Below are 17,600 nucleotides of genomic sequence, written 5' to 3' on the forward strand. Positions count from 1 at the left end.
GCATGTTAGAGAGTACTAAAAGCGGCAATTTTAAAAAGACAGCAACCCCCGTTTTCCACGGCTACGGATTATGCCTTCTGTATAACACTCGATGGGAAGGGCACGGTGGCGTACATGATTTGTGTCTGTCTGTGCAGCGGTCCTGCAACTTGTTACCTTGGGTCAACCTCAGCAAGGTAAGAAGGTGACTGGGGGATAATCTGAGATAAAGGACATATAGATTGCCTTCTGTAATCTATGAAATTATCATTCCATCAATATAGTTGTTTAACAAATCTTGCGTTATAAATTAAATGATCTCAAAATTATAATTGAGGTTGGTGATTAAATCCACAAAAAAGGTATTTATTCATTATTACGACAGAACCATGTGTTATTTTAAAAGTAGTGTCCTTGAAATCTGAAAATTCGCGACTTTAATCCTTAAATTATGTTACTGTTCTTATTTTAGATTTTAGAAAAGTACAGAACTACTTTGTATTCCTACCAAAACCAAATCGGGAGCCCTCGTAGTCTGTTAGGCTTTAAGTTAAATAACACAACGCAGATGTATTCCATGCATTTCTCTCGCTTAGATGTGAGTGTTGGAACTGTCATTATACGAAACTGAAAGCTCTGGGCAGCGATGACACACGTGCTACAGAGACACTTTTGCATCTTGTACTATACGAAGGTTGCGAAGGATGACTTTCGGTTGCCTTAAACTCAGGTGCTTCACAAAATACTTCGGTACTACGCAAAATAAAACGTTGGTTTGTTCAAGCTAGCTGTATATATGATTTTAGATAGTTACAAATGATAAAAACAACATACAGTGTATAAAACCACTGTATCAGTTGTTTGTTTGGACTGTTTGTAGTGTGTTTGTGCGGAACCTATTCTGAGGTCGCCTTGTTGATGTTGCAATACAGTTGTAATAAGCAGTATAGTGTATTGGATTATCCAGGCTTTGATATCCCTGCTCTAACTGATCATCCATGTTTAACTGTAGACGTCTCCCAGTTCGCCCGTGGAAATTCCAGTTTAAAAAACATTAAACCTTGTCAGTTAATCACAGCTGGTACGAACTGGTTTAGATTTATAGCAGACCTAATGTGGAACAATAGGTCTGTTAATAACCTAACCAACACACCCGTTTATCTATCCAGAGAAAAAGGATTTGGCACTATTTGGGCGGGTTTTTAATATAAAAAGCAACGAAACCCGTTTGGCCAAAGGGGTGCATTACTGTAACATATAAACACATAGTTATCGCAGCGCAAATTGCAGGAATACACGGTGTAACATGAGAATTAGACAAGCCGCTTCCCGGTTACCAGTCAGCTGAGAGGATTGCAGGCACGTAATGGTTTGTGCAGGTGGGGCTGGGACTTTTAGAAATGTTACTATTTTGTCCCAAGAAGTATAAGTATCCAGTCATTAACGCTTCGTGACAATGTTATTTTCTTTTGCTTTGTGTTCATGGACAAGTAAGTAAACAAACCGGTCTCGGAGACTCACCGTGGACGGCAGTCGCCAGTCGGTCGTGTTAAGAGTCAAACTCACACGTTTTGAATACTGAGGCTGTAATCGCTCTGTACTATTATTTCGTGATATTTGAGAGGGTAACAATACATGTACTTAGTCATTGTCGTGTATGTGAAAAGCGTGTATAAGACTCTACAGATTTGCATTGTTTATCAGTCTATAAACTCCCTTCTGGGGATTCTGTGTTTATTTGAGCAGTGCTGTAAATTGTGATAGGCTAGTCCTAACGATTCGTGTGAGAGAAGGCTCGTTTTCTAACATCTGTGTTTCAGCATCTGGCAGCAGGACCGGGTATGCAAAGAGACCTTGCACACTAGAGGTGATATTAATAGGTATGAGACCCTCACAGTTAATTAAAACATTCTCATGAAAAAATCAAGCTATATAATGAATAACTCATTCACTTAATGGAAGGATAGTGAAATTGTAATGTATCATATTACAGGTCGAAGGTGTTTAAGTTAGAGTTTGTTGTAGATCGTTATTGTAACCATAAGATTTTTAATAATAATAATAATTGCAAAATGTCAAACCAAAATAACATTTCTAAAACATGTTACCAGCTCAGATACACTGCAGTCAACAAATGACAGAGGTGATTTGACATCTGAAATACAGTAGAGAGAGAATTTGGGATTATAGCTTTGTCTTTATTACCATAGGCGTGTGCCTTGTTAGTTGCCTTGTAAAAGCACAGTCTCCGAAATAATGAGGAAAGGAAATGTCACAGTGAAATTATGAAATTAACATTTCAGAGCTGCTCTGGTCTAATCTGCCTGCTTAATAATTGGTTTGTGAGAGGACGTATTTAAAAGTGCTTATGTCCTGTCACAGTAAATGTGGGAGATGTATCACCCCCCACCCACCCCGAGTTGCGTTGCCCTAGTTCCCGAAGTGAAACACAACTCCAGCCTGCAATCTGTGTGTGTTGGTGCTCATGCCTAGGACCACCGGGACCAAGCGAAATCTCTGGGAAATACTGTGCATTGCCTTTGTCTAGAGTGTCCACTGAAATAAAATACACACAAAAATATAAAATATACGTATTGGTATTGAACAGGGGCCTGTTTCAGAAAGCAAGATTTCTTGCATAGCGGGTTAACTTGTCAGATTTAAGGTGCCCCAGTTCAAATAGACTTTATCTTCATTCACTTACATTTAGCCCAGACCACCTTAAATCCGACAAGTTATCCAGCTAAGCAAGAAATCCTTCATGATACAGGCCCCAGAATGTGCATCTCTTAAAAATAAAGTGGCTGGTTCAATAAGCGTAATTTGTACCTGTGAATATTGATACATATAATTACTATATGAGAAAGAAATGTGGAGCAGGAAATGGCTGGTGGAGCCCAGTAAGAGGTATGTGTCAAAAAACCAGTGATAAAACCAGTGATATAGAGCCTTCATTAATAAAACTGTTAGCAAGTATAAAATCAATTATTCTGCTTTGTGTACATTTGCTGTGTAATTAAGAACAGGGCAGTATTTATCAACAAACAAAACAATAACTGTATACCAGTTTCGTTTCATCACTGATCACAACAGTTTCTCAATACCAAGAATGCAAAGATCGTACTTGTGGTCTTAGCAAGACCGAGCTTGTTAACTTGCCTTCCAAGAATGAACCGATGCATCCTTGATATTTGGGGCGAGAATGACATCCGGGGATTTTTACCGCTCTCTGTACTTCTGTTTAGTACTGGAACTGGTACTCGATAGTGGAAGATGATGTAAAACGGGTACGCGAGAACACAAGTACGGCCAAGTACACATATTGAGAAACACTCTTGGTGTTTATGGTAAGCAAACAGAAATAATATTTTTTCAAGTGGAGAACCGGATTATGAAATTAGGCAGTGGTATTCTGCAGTGGTATTTGGCAGTGGTATCCATTTCCGGTTACAAGCACAGTGCTAAACTGTCAACTGAGATGTCAGGGTAGCATGTGCAGATCCTGCTGTAAGGTTTATATATGATTTAATTTTTATCGAATACTTCACTTTTATGTGTAATAAATTGTCTAAAATAGGAAGCTTTGATATGCCTTAACACAATCAGATAACATGTAAACAGACACATGCTACTGGTATTCATATTTTTGAGTTGTTTACATATTTGGCTTGGATTGTGTCACACCTGGATCCAGCTGGACCTGTTCGTGCGAGGTGTGTGTCGGTGAATCCCCAAAGGCGCTGATGATGTCACATCAGCTGATCAGGGCCTCCAGCCAATTCACACCCTTATTCACTCAGTTAACGATTCCATAAAGGGGGGGTTGGGTCAGACCAAACCATCCATGTACAAACCCCCACATCAGCCACATTGGTTAAACAGCAGCCTTTCTACTCATTACACTTAATTAGCAGTGACAATGGTTAAGGTCAGATTGCATATATTCCATCCATCCATCCATCTAACTTCTTACCTCTTTTCCTGGTAAGGGTCATGGGGGGGCACCATGTATTATTATTATTATTATTATTATTATTTATTATGATATCATTTTCACAGAGTATAATACTATAATATATAATACTATTATAATACTGCAATTATTTTCATTAATACTATAACAATTTTTATAACACTGTAATTTTTTGAGATTGGTGTTCCTCACTCTTCTTTCTGGCTCTGCTGGGCTCCAGTTAAAGGGCCACTATCAGAACAGGTCCACAGTTCTGAACCGGTGGACCCCAGCCCAGCCCCGCCTGTCTCTGCTCCCATACTCCGCCGGTACTGTATGTTACATCTTCGGGTCAGGTGCACCTGAAGTGGCGCCCAGCTGTTAGAAAGTGAGCGGGGAGGAGTGGCCCGACAGCCCGGGCCCTGGTAGTAATAAGAGCCGGGCGGTCCGTGTGCCGGGGGCCAGCCCGCTATATATATCTGCCGGGTACATGTCCCGGTGTGGTGGCGTGGGAGGGGGGAGTTGGCGGCTCCCCGATGGCCAAAGAGGAGCGATATGTCCTGAGACCAAAAGCGGCAGCAGCTAAAGAGGGAAGTTCTGGACTGGGGAAGCTGCTCCGACTCACCGTCAGCTGCATGCATTTCACCAGTTTTATCTCCTTTTTGACCTAAATACACTGTTCATGCATATGAAATGGAAAAACTTGCCCCTGCAGAAAGTTTGCCTATTCTGGCTCTCCAGACACTCCAACTCAACCTTCAGCTTTCAACTTTACTGTCCCCAGAGGCCAATTGGTTTTGCAGCAAGGTAACAAAAACAAAAACAAACGTAAAAGAACATAAAAACATGCCACAAAGACACCAGACCGTTATGGCAAAGGGCATCGAATATCGCAGTCTGAGAAGCAACAGAGATATGACACAATGAGATTAAACTCCACCAGAAAGGTCTGTTTATTGAGGGGAATGAATAAAGTCAAATGAAATATTGGGGGGCACATCCTCCCGTCCACACGAGTTTCTATGCCCCTGTGTGTGTATGTCCAACGATGGACTGACATCTCATTCAGCACATCCTCTACCTTGCACCTCATGCTTCCTGCTGTATACAGTACGTCAGGCTCACCATGAGTGCGTACCGAATAAGTGCTAACAGAAGATGGATGGATGTGTTGATGAGTTGCCTCATTGACCCCTGACATTGTCTCCTGCAGGAGTTTTATGAATACCGGTAAGCAACAGAAGCCAGTGCTAACAGGCCAGAGGTTCAAGACCAGGAAAAGGGGTGAGTTCTTCACTTCCTCCCTCCTTTAACCGTCCGTCAACCGGCAGAAACCAAAGAAGAACCTGGCTTTGGCCGAGACAGCAAGAGACAGGTCTTAGTAGGAGCTAAAGATGTTTTTGACTGCACAATAACTCCCCCTTCCCCACAAACACACACACACCCTTCTTGTCATTCTAGAAGGCTCCTTTCTATTAATAGCCTTTCCATCTTTTGGCAGCAGTCAGGTGTTGAACAGCTTTCTCGTGGCAGTGTGATTACATGCCCAGAACTTGTGATTATGCAATTGTGTGGCCCAGAAGCTCTCGCTGACAGCCCTTGAGAGCATTGTCTCAATGGTCAGGCACGAAACCAGGCGGTTTCTGTCAGTTCAGAGCAGCTGAATTTTAATCAAAGCCAGAGCCTTTCTGCTTTGGAAACTCTTGCTCAGTGAAATAACCCCCCATCATAGTGAATTTATCAGGGAAGGGTTGTTTTTGTTTTGTTTTGTTTGACTTTGTTTGATTCGTTCAGGTTTGTTTTTCTCCCATTCGTGGGCATTTGCAAGTGGAGTGCACTTATCAGGGAAGGGTTGTTTTTGTTTTGTTTTGTTTGACTTTGTTTGATTCGTTCAGGTTTGTTTTTCTCCCATTCGTGGGCATTTGCAAGTGGAGTGCACTTATCAGAGAAGGGTTGTTTTTTTTTTTGTTTTGTTTGACTTTGTTTCATTCATTCAGGTTTGTTTTTCTCCCATTCGTGGGCATTTGCAAGTGGAGTGCACTTATCAGGGAAGGGTTGTTTTTGTTTTGTTTTGTTTGACTTTGTTTCATTCGTTCAGGTTTGTTTTTTCTCATAAGTGGGCATTTACTGGGGCATATTTATGCTTCTTCTGCAAGTTAAATAGATTAGACCTGATGGTTAAATACCCTGCAGGACTGGGCCTCTTTCCACATCACAAGCTCGCATAGCATCAACCTACTTAACCAACATTGTTCAGCAGTGAGCAGTTTCCCTGTAAATGTCAACGAACACTGTAAGAGCAGCATACCTTAGTTATATCTGAATGAGGAACATTGTGCTAAATTCTGGAAGCCACAAATTCCCATCTACTTTGCGCATTTTTCCCTTCTGTTATGAAATAGATATTCAGATTCTGCATTCAGAATCATGGAAACCTAATCTAAATTTACTGTAGGAGCACTGGTTCCGTGTGATGTTAGCATATGCACTGCAGGCGGCAGTTCAGGCTGATGTTACCATTAGCATTGCAGGCAGTGGTTCGGTGGGATGTTAGCATTAGCACTGCAGGCAGTAGTTTTGGATGATGTTAGCATTAGCACTGCAGGCAGGGATTTGACATGGATTATGAATGCAGCCTCCTTGACGTTGGGGAAGTCACCTGCTCACGTTCTGCTCTTTGCCTCACTTGTCCAGATGAAAAAGAGAAATTTGAGCCCACAGTGTTTCGAGATACGATCGTCGGGGGCCTCAACGAAGCAGGCGGGGACCTGGATGCTGTAGCCAAGTTCTTGGACGCAACCGGTTCGAGACTTGACTACCGTCGATATGCCGACACGCTCTTTGACATCCTCATTGCCGGGAGCATGCTTGGTAAGCCGGCCCTGTGGTCCTGCCTCAGGTGTGCAGACATGGGCAGAGATGTAGGGGGGTGGCGCAGGAGGGCAACCTAACTTTCTATCAAGGCTGTCAGAGTGCGTGGCATCATTAACACCAGAGGGATACCCTTTGACATTGGTGTTCGACACTAATGCCCCTGTTGTCAATCTGAAAGCAAACAAGGGTTTATTTCAATTCAACACATCCAACCATCTGTCTGTCTTCCTTAGACACTAATCCAGTATATTGATTCTGGCAGCTATCCTAGGAAACATGGGGCACAAGGCTGTAGGGCAGCCTAGACAGGATGCCAGTCCTTCAAAGGGCACATAACCTCTATGGGCAGTGTAGTGGCACCAATTCATCTAAATCCCTTTTTCATAAACTGTGGGAGGATACCAGAGTACCCAGAAGAAACCAATGCGAATAGGGTGAGAACATGCAAACTGATCACCCAGGACCCACAACCGTGGAGGTGTGAGGCCACAGCGCCCTCTGCTGACCCCCCAAATCCTCTGAGTCAGAAGAGAATGGAACCTCCCACATTACCCAATCACGCAACTTCTGCGTTTCCCTCGAAGATGCCTAACCCAGGCATCCACATAGTAGCAGCTCTGAGGCCCAGTGAGGTCAGGGACACTGTAACTCAAGGGCAAACACGATCGTGCAGATTATGTGGTATTAGGGAAAGGGATCTGCAGCACACGGTGCATTATGGGTATTCTCTACTGCAGACCATGACACACTCTGCTGTACATAAGCACTGTATCTAAGTACTTCTAGCCTAAAACAAGGATTGCCTTTTAAGTAGTTTTATTATGCATTTTATTATACCCTTGGCTTCTGTTAGTGTTTGGGTTCTAAATTTCTAGATACACCTGGGGGCTAGATTATGCCTTTACTGCCTATGCTCAGGCCTCTGTAGTACATAGCCTTAGTTTAACCTTTTAAGAAAACATTTACTAAATGTGACAATGTTACTGTTAATCCATGTTATTTTAAAATACTCCAAACAAAGAGCAGTGTAATAATTTTCCCAGCATACACTAGCACTTCTGAGGGGAATCTGATCCCTATCCTGCACCCGTTTACTTATCACTGCCAGGACCATCTGTTCAGGTTCCGGGATTTCTCCTGAGTAATCTAGGTGACCCAAGGCCATTGAGAATGATTCCTGGCTACAGCCCCCATCCCGTAATCTTCCTGGAATTAACTAATTTTCAGCTGAAGCCAAGTCCTTTTCCGTTACGGACCTTTCACACGCAAACCAATTAGCCACTAACTGGCTTATGCTGGGCCTGTATGAGGCCTAGGTAGTGGTATGACACTCGAGCCCCTTTGAGTGGGAATCAACAACCGGATTACTGTGGAATGCGGAGATGATGGATTTGATCTCTGGCCCCCAGGCACATTGCATATGTCATGAAACCGAACTGTATGATGCAAAGGTTGCCGTCTTAGATTCCTGTAAAGAGCTTGCTGTTTTACCCTTGAAGTGCTTAACCTGAATGGCTTGAACAGAATATCGAACATACTTCTGTTACCTGTGAACAAACTGTCTCATCATTCGTCCCCAGAGCAGGTCACCTGCTTACCATATAAGTTTTATCGTCCCTTCAGAAACAAGTTACCCCTTAGGTTAGAGTGTGTCCTGCAGACTTAGGCTTCACTCAAGACTAAGCCAATGATTTTATCCATGAAGCTTAACCTTCAGCTCTTCTAGTGGTGAATGTCGTAATGGGTCAAGTCAGGTGACATATTCAAATCAATGGTACAAGAGCAGAGGCCTTTCTGAGTAGGATCGAGCTAGTTTTTGCCTTTTTCGAGATCCATGAAACCTTCTACAAGTCCTTAAAAACCATTATCTTGTAGTATTGGTAAATGCATCACGCTGTAATTGAAATGTGACAGTAGGAGATTAGACTAGTTTATTGTTTTTCCCCCCTCAGACGACACCAAAGCAGCGTTACTTAATAGTGTTTTCACTGACCAGTGGATATCAGCTGACATCTGTCTTTTGACAGATGATTATTCACAGAGCCTGTCAGTGTGCATCCAGGCCCTTCCCTCTGGGGGATACATTAAATGTACCATTTGTGATTCAGCACAATGCACCTGTGTTGCATGTGTTCAGACTCCTGGCTTCTTTAGTGAGTCAACAGTGTTTTGTGAGCCAGTTCTTGTTTCAGTTATTACAGTAGAAGGTGTCGTCACTTTGGAGGAGGACTGCTTCACTACCCGTGGTATTTTCTGGTTCACACACAAGTACAAGCATACAGACACACACTGCCTTCTACACTACTCACCGTGTGCGCGGGTTGAGTTACTAGCAGTCCGTGGGACTGGAAATTCCAAATTAAGAATTAAAAACGAATTATTACATCCCTGCAGTCCTTTATGATGCATTTTCCCACATTGTTGCCATGGAAATGCTCACTTTCTGCGAGGCTCAGGTATATATATACATTTTATTTTTGTGTGCACTTGTAGTGATTGTGGGCCAGGATCCAGCATGCTAATCCCTGTGCTTTTATACCACTCTCTCCCTCCCCCGACCCCCCCAGCTCCCGGCGGCACTCGCATTGACGACACTGACAAGAGCAAGGTGACAGAGCATTGCGTGTTCAATGCAGACGAGGACCACGCTGCTGTTCGTACCTATGCTCAGGTGACCCCTCGGTGACCTCTGCTGCGACACCTCCCCCCACCAAATCTATTTCCTTCATCACTACGCCACCTGTTGGCTGCCTTTCATCTCTTGTTCAACTCTACACTCACAAATAGCAGAAGAAAGCCACACATCTATTTTCAATAGGCACTGTATTTGCTGTAATCAGAAGCATATGCTATGGAGACGTCCTGAGCTAGGTCATGTGAGGACGCAGAGCCTCACGAAAGACCGGACTGTACTCAGATCAGTCACTGTTTCTGCTCTTTCTGGATCAGAATACCAAGAAACATGCGAAGAACATGCAGGCTGAGGGTATAGCAAAGGCTTGGCAGCCCTACCAGCTCTTGGGGTGAAATTTGGTCCTAGAGCATTTTATTAGCTGTTGCCCCCACCACACGCCCCCATTCGCCTTGTATATCACCCTGCATAAGATTGCCTTCTGCTCCTCACATCTTTGCATCCCCCTCCTTAAACCAGCCCCCACATTCAAAAGTGCTGCTACATGTAAACAAGCAGTGAGATCTGGATTATCGAGCACCAGGAGGTCATTGTAGATTATAGATCCACTCCCGTTAAAGACACATAGGACACCAGCGATTGATGTTTGGAGCCAGCTGGGGTCTAATAACTAGTGACGGCCAAATGATGCTTCATGAACCATTTGCATTATTTTCTGACCCCACTAGATGGTGCTCTCTGTTCAAAAAAGGGCTCAAAGCATGCCCCAAAGCAAACCAAGAGCACCATCTAGTGGGGTCAAAAAATACAGCAAATGGTTCATGAAGCTTCATTTGGCCATCACTATTAATAATCCAGCCGTGAGCGTGTAACAAAGAATTGGGTGACGTAGAGGAGGCCCTTTGTGAGTACTGCTGGGAAATGCAAAAAAATATATATCCCCGCCCTGGAAATTTTTGAAAGTTTTTAGTTGAACTGCATTTTGCTCCAGAGCAGTGAAGGTGTGTTTTGCTTAAGTTGTGGATCGTTAGGTTGAGTGTTTTGCCACCTTTGGACACCTTGCAGCACACATCTTAGCTTTTGTCTGCTTTCTCACACCCCCTTCTAATGCTGCGTCGTTCATTTACAGGTATTCAATAAGCTGATCAGGAGATACAAATATCTAGAGAAGGCCTTTGAGGAGGAAATCAAGAAGGTAAATGCATATCAGACCATCAGATTGTCACGGCATGTTTTTGCAGGTCTGCTGACACGGCTCCTATCAGGCTGCTATTTCATTCTGCCAGCCTTGGTGAGCGGAAACTTTATGCAGGTTTGAGGCTTCAATCAAGGGCTTTTCATTTGGAGTTTTATTCAGAGGACGCATGAATCAGAGTTGATGAGAGCATTCGGGTCCAGGTTGTTCCAAGAACCATATGGGTTTAACTGCTTTCGCATGGAAATAAAATGGGGTGTTTATCTGGATCTGTGTAGCAGTGAAAATGAGCTTGGGTTGCTTAAAAACAGTACGTAAGGACAGTCAAATCAGTAAGTTCTTATCTGAATTATTTTGTTTATTTGGTTTAGAGCAACAGTTTTGCATAGCATAGATTAGTAATGCCAGTCATTAGCTTTTAATAGGTGTATACATTTAGAATGAAGTTTGTAGTTTTGTATAAATAACTCGCAGCCTTTGATCTGCTGGTGTTGATGTGTCAGTGAGGTGGAGCCAAGGGTCACGTTAAACCCACTGTCAGCCCTTTTGGTGCTTTTCGTGTGACTCGGGACTTAACATGTCACTTCCTGTTCCCCCGTGTGGCTGCAGCTCCTGCTCTTCCTGAAGGCCTTCAGCGAGCCGGAGCAGACCAAGCTGGCCATTCTGACAGGCATCCTCCTGGCCAATGGCACGCTTCCCCCTCCCATCCTCACCAGCCTCTTCAGCGACAATCTGGTTAAGGAAGGTCAGAACCAAGATGGCCGATTATGCTGCTCTATATAGACAGAGGGAGAGATGTACTTCAACACTGGTAGCCGGAGAAGCCTTGTGTTAAGAGACATGATGACAATGGCAAAAATATAAACATACAAACTATTTTTGAAAGCATAGAAACAAAATAAGAAATGTGGATGAATGTGCTGAAACAGAAACAATATATGCATAGGCAAAGATTGGCTCGTGCAAAAGTGCGTCTGGCTCCCTGATCCATTTATAATCCTTTGTGTGTTTAAGCATCTCAGCATAATGTCACAAATCTATTATGCACAAATTGTGCCGGAAACTATATTCAGAGTGTGAGCTGACTCTTCCTGTAGCGAGGTAAATACAGTTTCAAGTACAAGGTGCATTTTCCAGAAATGCAAAGCACTGTTTTCTGCTGGTTTTTTGACAGATGAGTACCACATTTGCATTTTTCCTCCCTTTTTTACAGTGTAAATGTATGACTAACAGCTGTTCGAACACTGTGTTTAATCACAATCTGCCACTTTGATTCCTGTTATACACTATTGAGATCATCATTATCTCTTCCAGTAACTGGATAATGACATGTAATGGGGTGTATTATCTTAATATCACACTGTGTAAGTCTCATTATCTTTTAATACAGTGGGATTACATTGTAGTTTTATGATGAGGTTGCATTCTAATGTTTCTATGGCAACGTGATTGCTGTACCACTGCAGGGATCTCGGCATCCTTTGCAGTAAAGATGTTCAAAGCCTGGATGGCTGAAAAAGATGCCAATGCTGTCACTTCTGCACTGAGAAAATCCAACCTGGACAAGAAGCTTCTGGTAGTTCCCCAGCCCTTACCTCACCTGTATTCTTGAGACCTCTTCAGTTGTGTTGTGTTGTTATTAAGTTATCCCAGGGGGTGAGGATTGGCTTATGCCAGACCAGAGCTGTTCAGAACAAGATGTTACAGGGGGCCTTAGGGGCAGAACTTCCCGAGTGCATCTCTACAGAGAACACTCAGCGCTTACGGGATGCTCACCTTCACTGACCATGGGGGCCCTTTCACTGCGCTTCCAGAGGGGCGGCACATGGAAGGCTGGACCCACAAACTGGAAATCATGAAATTTATCTGTGGATAACATTCTGTTTATTATTGACAGGCTTTAGGCTATATTGTGCTCAACAGCAAACGGCAAATTAAAGGGGCAGGTTAACCGTGGCACTGTCTCCAGGGAAAGCAAGAGCCTTTTGCTGAGTTTTTGCACTTTTCCTTTAAGGAAACCTTAACCTACCAAGACTGTTTACCTTAGAAATGTTATGATTCACAGCACCTTCTTTCCACCCCAAATCTAAAACTGTAACCACAATAAACCCACCCACTAATTACCATTGTTTACTATAGGTGTAGACTGTACACTTGATTGTGTTTTGTGTTTGCACGTTCAGGGTTATAATTGTTGATCTGTGACATAGCACCCAGCTGCTTGCTCACAGAAGAGCTGGCACGTTCACTAGTATTGTGTAAATCGCGAGAGACTGTTAATTGGGCCCCGGCACAAACGTGGAGCCCTGTTTGTACCGCTGCGCCCCCCAGGGATTACTCTGTCAGAGACAGCAGGAAGTTAGGCACAGTCAGAGCTTTATTCTTTGCGGGAAACTTGTTTATTTCAAACATTTCACGGAAACCCAAATCTACATTTTAATAATGACGACACAGGTGTTGTGTTTGAAATTTAGAACAATGACATCCTTTACCATTGCCATATATTATATTTTTTAAAGGATTTTAATTAATTAACATTTTATAATGAATACCTTTTTTCAAGATGATAATTAATCTGTAGAAACTGACTGGTAGGTCCTAAAATGTAATATAATATTGCGACTTCAATGTATGGATTCAAATAAAATGTGATGAATCATTGTATTATTACTCATAATAACATATTCTGTTAACTGTTCTGGCATGTCAAGTTGCTGAACTTCCCAACTCCTTGCAGTATTTTACATAATAGATGAAAATATTGATCTCTATTGCCCCCTAGTGGACAATATCCTATAGCATCACTCTATATCTGTATGTGGATGAATGCTTGAAGGTAGGGATGAATGCTTGGAGGTAGGGATGAATGCTTGGAGGTACTGGTAGTGCAGTGGTTAGCACTGTTGCCTCACATATCTGGGACCAGGGTTTAAATCCCTGCTGAGAGTCTGTGTGGAGTTTATACGTTCTCCCTGTGTCATCGTGAGGTTTCTGCTGGGTGCTGTAGTGTCCCCCAACAGTCCAAAAGCATACTGAGGTTGCTAACTGGCCCATAGGTGTGAATGGTGTGCGAGTGTGTGCTGTGATGGGTTGGCACCCCATCCTGGGTTGTTCTAAGAGAGGCTTTGAATCTCCCACATCCCCAAATAGGGTGAGTGATTACAGAAGGTGAACCGGAAGTATTAACACCATGCATGCTGCTGCAAATTGATACAGAGGTTTAAACCTTCTCAACCTCATCATTGCATTTACTATCTGTGGTCCTGTGTTTGTGAATTTTTGCAGGAGCTTTTCCCTGCCAACAAGCAGAATGTGGAGCACTTCTCTAAGTACTTCACTGAGGCAGGTCTGAAGGAGCTTTCGGACTTCCTGCGTGTCCAGCAGTCCCTGGGGACCCGTAAGGAGCTGCAGAAAGAGCTGCAAGAGCGTCTGTCTCAGGACTGCCCCATCCGCGAGGTAGACCGACGCTGCCGCTTCTGCATACCGCTCACTCTTTATTCTTCAAATAACAGCCGTGTATTCAGCTGGGTGTGTTATTGGAGCAGGATGTAACAGAGGGTGTTCTTCTGGGACTTGAACCAAGGACCCCCTGATGAATCCACATCCTAGGTTCCGTGGCTGCCTGTAGACTCTAGGCCCTGTGGTGCTGCAACCGTCAGCAATCTGACAGAGATACCTTTGTACAGCTCAGCAATTAAAGATCTGTATGTGTGTGTGTGTGTGTGTGTGTGTGTGTATATATATATATATAGTAGACCTAGACCTTTACACTTGGGTGCATTTGACGTATCTGATCTGATACATACACCTTAGGTGCACAGAAAGGCTGTTTTTAAAGGTATGTTTTAAACAAATGTCCTGTCCAAGCATACCACTGCACACTGGCTGTCACCTTCTGCCGCTCTGTGATCGTCACCTGTGCCACATGCTTCGCCTTTCTGCAGAATCCAGGGGAGGGAGGGACAGGAGGCCTTTATGCTCATCGTCATTGTTAAAGGATGTGAAGTGATCAGTGGACCGAATTCGGAGACCTATTTCCAGATGTTACCCTCGCACTCCTCACTTAACTTACATCATGGACCATGGAATGCAGCTGAACTAGAGGGACCCATGGGCAGCGGGGGCACAAAGTCATGTGCACCTGCTTGCTTTTCAAACACTCTTTGCCTCTTCATTTTTTTTCTAAATTGTTGAAGCTTGCTTATCTCCCGAAACACTATTTTTGCCATACGAGGCATGTTGAGATTCGGCTACTGCTGCCCATGATGTAACATTAAATGCACAGTCTAAAAATACAGATTTAAAATCATCACATTCAGTGAATAACCAATATCTTTCACTTCGCCTAAAAATATCACATTTTTGTTTTAAAAAACGTGGATATAATTCAGGCTATTGTTGGTAAAGTTTTATTGGTTTGGACCAAATAATTTAAGTAATATTTTTGTAAATGTTCATTACCGCATTGTTAATGATGTTCCAAAAATTACTCGAGCATGGGACCAGGAGTTGCCCATGGATCTGAAAGGCCAGCCGTTCTGTCTCCCTGCAGATAGTGCTGTACCTGAAGGAGGAGATGAAGAGGAATGAGCTCCAGGAGCAGGCCGTCATTGGGCTGCTATGGACATGCTTGATGAACGCAGTGGAGTGGAACAAGAAGGAGGAGCTGGTTACAGAGCAGGCCCTCAAGCACCTGAAGGTAGGCTCCAGTGTCCTTAAACCAATGGGATCAGGGACGTCACAGTAGCTGCATGCCTATTGGGTGGAATTCCCACTCTCTAGTGATGGCCTAAGGAAGCCTTATGAACCACTTGCTGTATTTTCTGAACCCACTAAATGGTGCTGTCTATTAAAAAAGGGCATTCCCCAAAGTAAGCCAAGAGCACCATCTGGTGGGGTCAAAAAACACAGCAAGTTGTTTGTGAGGCTTCATTTGGCCATTACTACGACTCTCCCTTTTAGCAGTGGTCAGGCAAAAAGACAGGGGCCTCTGTTGTGGGGCGGACATCAGGGCAGCCGCTGACTATAGCTATGTGCCCCAGGCAAGGTCGCCGACACCCAGAGTTGTGTGTCTTTCCAGCACTACGCCCCCCTGCTGGCTGTGTTCAGCACCCAGGGTCAGTCTGAGCTGGTGCTACTGCAGAAAGTTCAGGAGTACTGCTACGAAAACATCCACTTCATGAAGTCCTTCTCCAAAATTGTGGTGCTCTTCTACAAAGGTGAGAAATCCATTCTGTGAACTGCTGCCTTTTTAGATTCCCTCCATATTGTGCACAATTAATCGACAGTCACATGACCCCTGCATACTCTTTACGGAGCATGATTCCTAAGCCAGTAATTCCCAACCCAGTCCTTGGGGACCCACAGTCTGCGGGTCCCTGAGGGCTGGATGGAGAAATACTGGTCTAAGCAAACATTGCATACGACCTCGCAGCTCCTTCTTGTATCTTCCTAGCTGATGTTCTGAGTGAAGGAGCCATCCTGAAGTGGTATAAGGATGCCCCAGCGGCCAAAGGAAAAAGCGTCTTCCTGGAGCAGATGAAGAAGTTTGTGGAATGGCTGCAGAATGCAGAAGAGGGTAACGTTTCCATGGTTATTAATACCTGTGGTGGGTTTGTGTATTCTCCTGAAAACCGGACAACATCTGAAAGCTCAGAAGTGTTCCGTGGATGAACTTATTATACATAAATGGCATGAATATGTTCCATATTCCACAGAAAAGGAAATCATTTGGCTTTAGTCTGTAGAGAAATTTAATCAAATAAAGAATGCTATGGAAAATGGGTGGAAGGGCACTATTTATCAATCTATTTTTTAATAAACACTTGATTGTATTAAGGGGGAGGGGCAATGGTCAGCAGGGTTTGCCCTGCTTGTGTGGAGTTTGCATGTTCTCCCTATGTTGTCGTGATGTTTCCTCTGGGTGCTTCAGTTTCACCCCGCAGTTTAAAAACACACTAAGGTGAATTACAGTTAAAAGACTGCCTGTAGGTATGCATGCATGAGTGTTTGGTATCTGAGAGTGTGCCCTGCGACGGGTTGGCGCTCCATCCTCGGTGGTTCCCTGCCTTGCACCCACAGCTTCTAGACCCCCCGCGACCCGGAAGAGGATAAGCGGGTACAGAAAATGGATGGATGGATGGATGGATGGATGTGGTTGTGTTATTGCTATTTGAAAATGAGTCACTCTGCTGTATTGCGTTTCCACTCCTCACCAAAGGATGCGCTTCTTCTCTCCCACAGAATCTGAATCAGAGGGAGAGGATGACTAGCACCAGAGCCCAGAAGAAGGTGCTGTACACCAGCCAGCCTGTGCTTTGCTAGTCTTGGTAATAGGGTTTTGGGCAGGAGCTGCGGATTGTCATTCTCTCTGTTCCCACCGATGAGCATGACACTCACCTTTGGGGCGTTTGTGTTTGAGTTTAGGGATGCTGAATAATGGCACTTAGAAGTTTGCGTAGGCAATCTTTTTAAAAACACACAGGGCTGTAATGGTGATTTCCTTTAACCAGCTATTCAGGTACAGCAGAAGGGCCTTACTGTCTGTTGCAGGTTATTTACACATTTATTACACATTAATGACTTGTACATGTAAAAGTTCCTTTTTTGTGTGTTTGTTTTTATGAATAAATGTTTTTTATTTATTAAAAATGTAGGATGTTTTTTTCAGTGTCTGTGTGAAACTCAACATTAATAAGTACGGTAGAATAAATAAATAGAACAAGCTTTTTAAAAGAATCTATTTGAGCTATACTTACACTGCGGTACTTTTTAAAATAAAAAATAAAAAGCACTTTAAATACGTGTTTAAATCACGATGCCAGATATATTTATAACCCATTAGGTGTTTTAAGGAACTGAGGATGTTCCGCAGTAATATATTCAAACTAAATAAGATTCCTTGTTTTCCTAAAAGCTCTGTAAACGAGTACTGTGAGGGAAAGTCGATATTATTAATTCATAAAATA

At 43.4% G+C, this 17,600-nt stretch overlaps 1 protein-coding gene across 1 annotated transcript; it reads left to right on the forward strand.

Moving 5' to 3' along the window:
- The first annotated feature begins 55 nt into the window (after positions 1-55).
- Positions 56-17,283, forward strand: bzw2 (basic leucine zipper and W2 domains 2). Its single transcript, XM_023809699.2, has 12 exons — positions 56-176; positions 5,145-5,215; positions 6,626-6,802; positions 9,373-9,476; positions 10,567-10,632; positions 11,242-11,377; positions 12,099-12,208; positions 13,918-14,088; positions 15,185-15,331; positions 15,713-15,851; positions 16,088-16,210; positions 16,876-17,283. The coding sequence occupies exons 1-12, from the start codon at positions 115-117 to the stop codon at positions 16,902-16,904; spliced, it is 1,335 nt and encodes a 444-aa protein (XP_023665467.1). The 5' UTR covers positions 56-114; the 3' UTR covers positions 16,905-17,283.
- Positions 17,284-17,600: the final 317 nt, after the last annotated feature.

This window comes from Paramormyrops kingsleyae, chromosome 23 (genome assembly GCF_048594095.1).
Source record: "Paramormyrops kingsleyae isolate MSU_618 chromosome 23, PKINGS_0.4, whole genome shotgun sequence".
Taxonomy (NCBI): Eukaryota; Metazoa; Chordata; class Actinopteri; order Osteoglossiformes; family Mormyridae; genus Paramormyrops; species Paramormyrops kingsleyae.

Coding starts and splice junctions, on each gene's coding strand:
- bzw2 (XM_023809699.2), top strand. CDS start 115: ATGATTTGTGTCTGTCTGTGCAGCGGTCCTGCAACTTGTTACCTTGGG. Junction 11,378..12,098: donor CGACAATCTGGTTAAGGAAG/GTCAGAACCAAG, acceptor GTACCACTGCAG/GGATCTCGGCATCCTTTGCA. Junction 16,211..16,875: donor GCTGCAGAATGCAGAAGAGG/GTAACGTTTCCA, acceptor TCTCTCCCACAG/AATCTGAATCAGAGGGAGAG.